General features: G+C 45.9%; 1 protein-coding gene across 1 annotated transcript; it reads left to right on the top strand.

Annotated features, from left to right (window-relative positions):
* The first annotated feature begins 466 nt into the window (after positions 1–466).
* Positions 467–1,066, top strand: LOC141588511 (uncharacterized). The gene has a single exon (XM_074409951.1). The coding sequence runs from the start codon at positions 467–469 to the stop codon at positions 1,064–1,066; it is 600 nt and encodes a 199-aa protein (XP_074266052.1).
* Positions 1,067–1,709: the final 643 nt, after the last annotated feature.

Genomic DNA, 1,709 nt, shown 5'->3' with positions numbered 1-1,709 from the left:
TGGTTGAGAAGACTCAACCCCGCCGGGCCTAATGAATATCTTGAGCTTAAACTGCTGGGACTTGGATAACCCCGACGCAGTGAGTGTTCTCCGTGATCTGATACGGAGAGAGTCCCTAGCCATCGCGTTTTTATGTGAGACTAAATTGGGTGGTCGTGAGATGCGGAAGGTTAAGGAGAAACTATAGGGGTATGATGGTATTGGGGTTGATAGTATGGGAAGGTCGGGAGGCTTAGCGTTTATTTGGCGTATGGAGATTCAGTGCGAGTTCAAACCCACGTCGGCTCATCATATGGATTTTATGATACGGGATGAGGGGAGGGTGTGGAGAGTGACTGGCTTTTAAGGGTGGGCAGCAGTTGCGAAAGTACACCTTTCATGGGAGCTCCTTTGCTTACTTGCTCGACAAGACTCCATCCCTTGGGTTTGTATTGGCGATTTTAATGAGAGATTGTTTTCTAATGAGATGAAGGGTGGAAGTGGGCTCCAATGGCAGATGAATAACTTTAGGGATGCGGTGGATGACTGTGAACTTCGTGATGTGCGGTTCGAGGGCTATCCTTTCACCTTCGATAATGGGCAGGTTGAGGGAGCTAACCGTCAATGTAGGTTGGATAGAGCCATGAGTACAGGGGAGTGGATGGACATGTTTCCTTATGCCAAGCTCCGCCATCTTGGCTGCGAATGGTCCGATCATACTCCTATTAAATTAATTCTGAATGGGCGGTTTGAACATGCTAGAGGGAGGAGGCCTTTTCGATTTGAGCAAGTGTGGGTAGGGGAAGAGGGGAGTGAGGAGGCTGTTTCTAGGGGATATGAGAAGGGTGGTGGTGATATTATTAGTACGTTGGAGGAGTGTGCGAATGAGCTAATGAAATGGAAGGGGGTCAATATTGGGAAAGTGGTGCGGGATATTCATAGGAAAAGGCAGCAGTTGGACGCCTTGAATATGGGTGGTAGGACAGTTGATCAGGTGAATCGAAGGCGCAAATTGGTGGCGGAAAAAGCCGAGCTTAGGAGGCAAGAAGAGTTGTTCTGGAGGCAAAGGTTGCGACTAATTGGTTGAGGGAAGAGGATAAAAATACCGCTTACTTTCATCGGAGAGCTAGTCAGCGAAAGTAAAAAAACTATGTTTCAAAACTTATTGATGATAATGGGAAGGAAGGCAGGGACGCAATTCAGGAGATAATTTTGCCTAGTTAGAGAATTTATTTGCCTCCTTAAATCCTTATGATTTTGAGCATGAACTTAGAGGGGTTGAAGGGCGTGTTTCAGAGAGGATGAATGTCATACTTCGATGTGAGTATAGAGAGGAGGATATTGTGGAGGCCTTGCAACAGGTGCACCATTTAAAAGCTCTGGGATCGGATGGAATGAATGGACTTTTCTTCCAAACATAGTGGCATGTGGTAGGGAAGGTGGTAGTGAGGGAAGTTTTAAGCATCTTGAGGGGTACAACTTCACCAGGACGGTTAAATAAGACTTATGTGGTGCTCATCCCTAAGAAGAAAGCTCCGGATAAGGTAATGGATTATCGACCTATAAGCTTATGGTATGTGGTTTATAAACTCGTCTCAAAAGTGCTAGCAAATCGTTTAAAGCTCTTCCTTGCTGAGCTGGTTTCGGAGAACCAAAGTGCGTTTACGCCGGGACGTCTAATCACAGATAATAGCCTGATAGCTTTCGAGCTTTTTCACTTTATGAATAAC

The sequence above is a fragment of the Silene latifolia genome, chromosome 6 (genome assembly GCF_048544455.1).
Source record: "Silene latifolia isolate original U9 population chromosome 6, ASM4854445v1, whole genome shotgun sequence".
Classification (NCBI taxonomy): Eukaryota; Viridiplantae; Streptophyta; class Magnoliopsida; order Caryophyllales; family Caryophyllaceae; genus Silene; species Silene latifolia.
The sequence above is the reverse complement of the archived record's forward strand: the minus strand, read 5'-3'. Positions and strand labels throughout refer to the sequence as shown.

Coding starts and splice junctions, on each gene's coding strand:
- LOC141588511 (XM_074409951.1), top strand. CDS start 467: ATGAAGGGTGGAAGTGGGCTCCAATGGCAGATGAATAACTTTAGGGAT.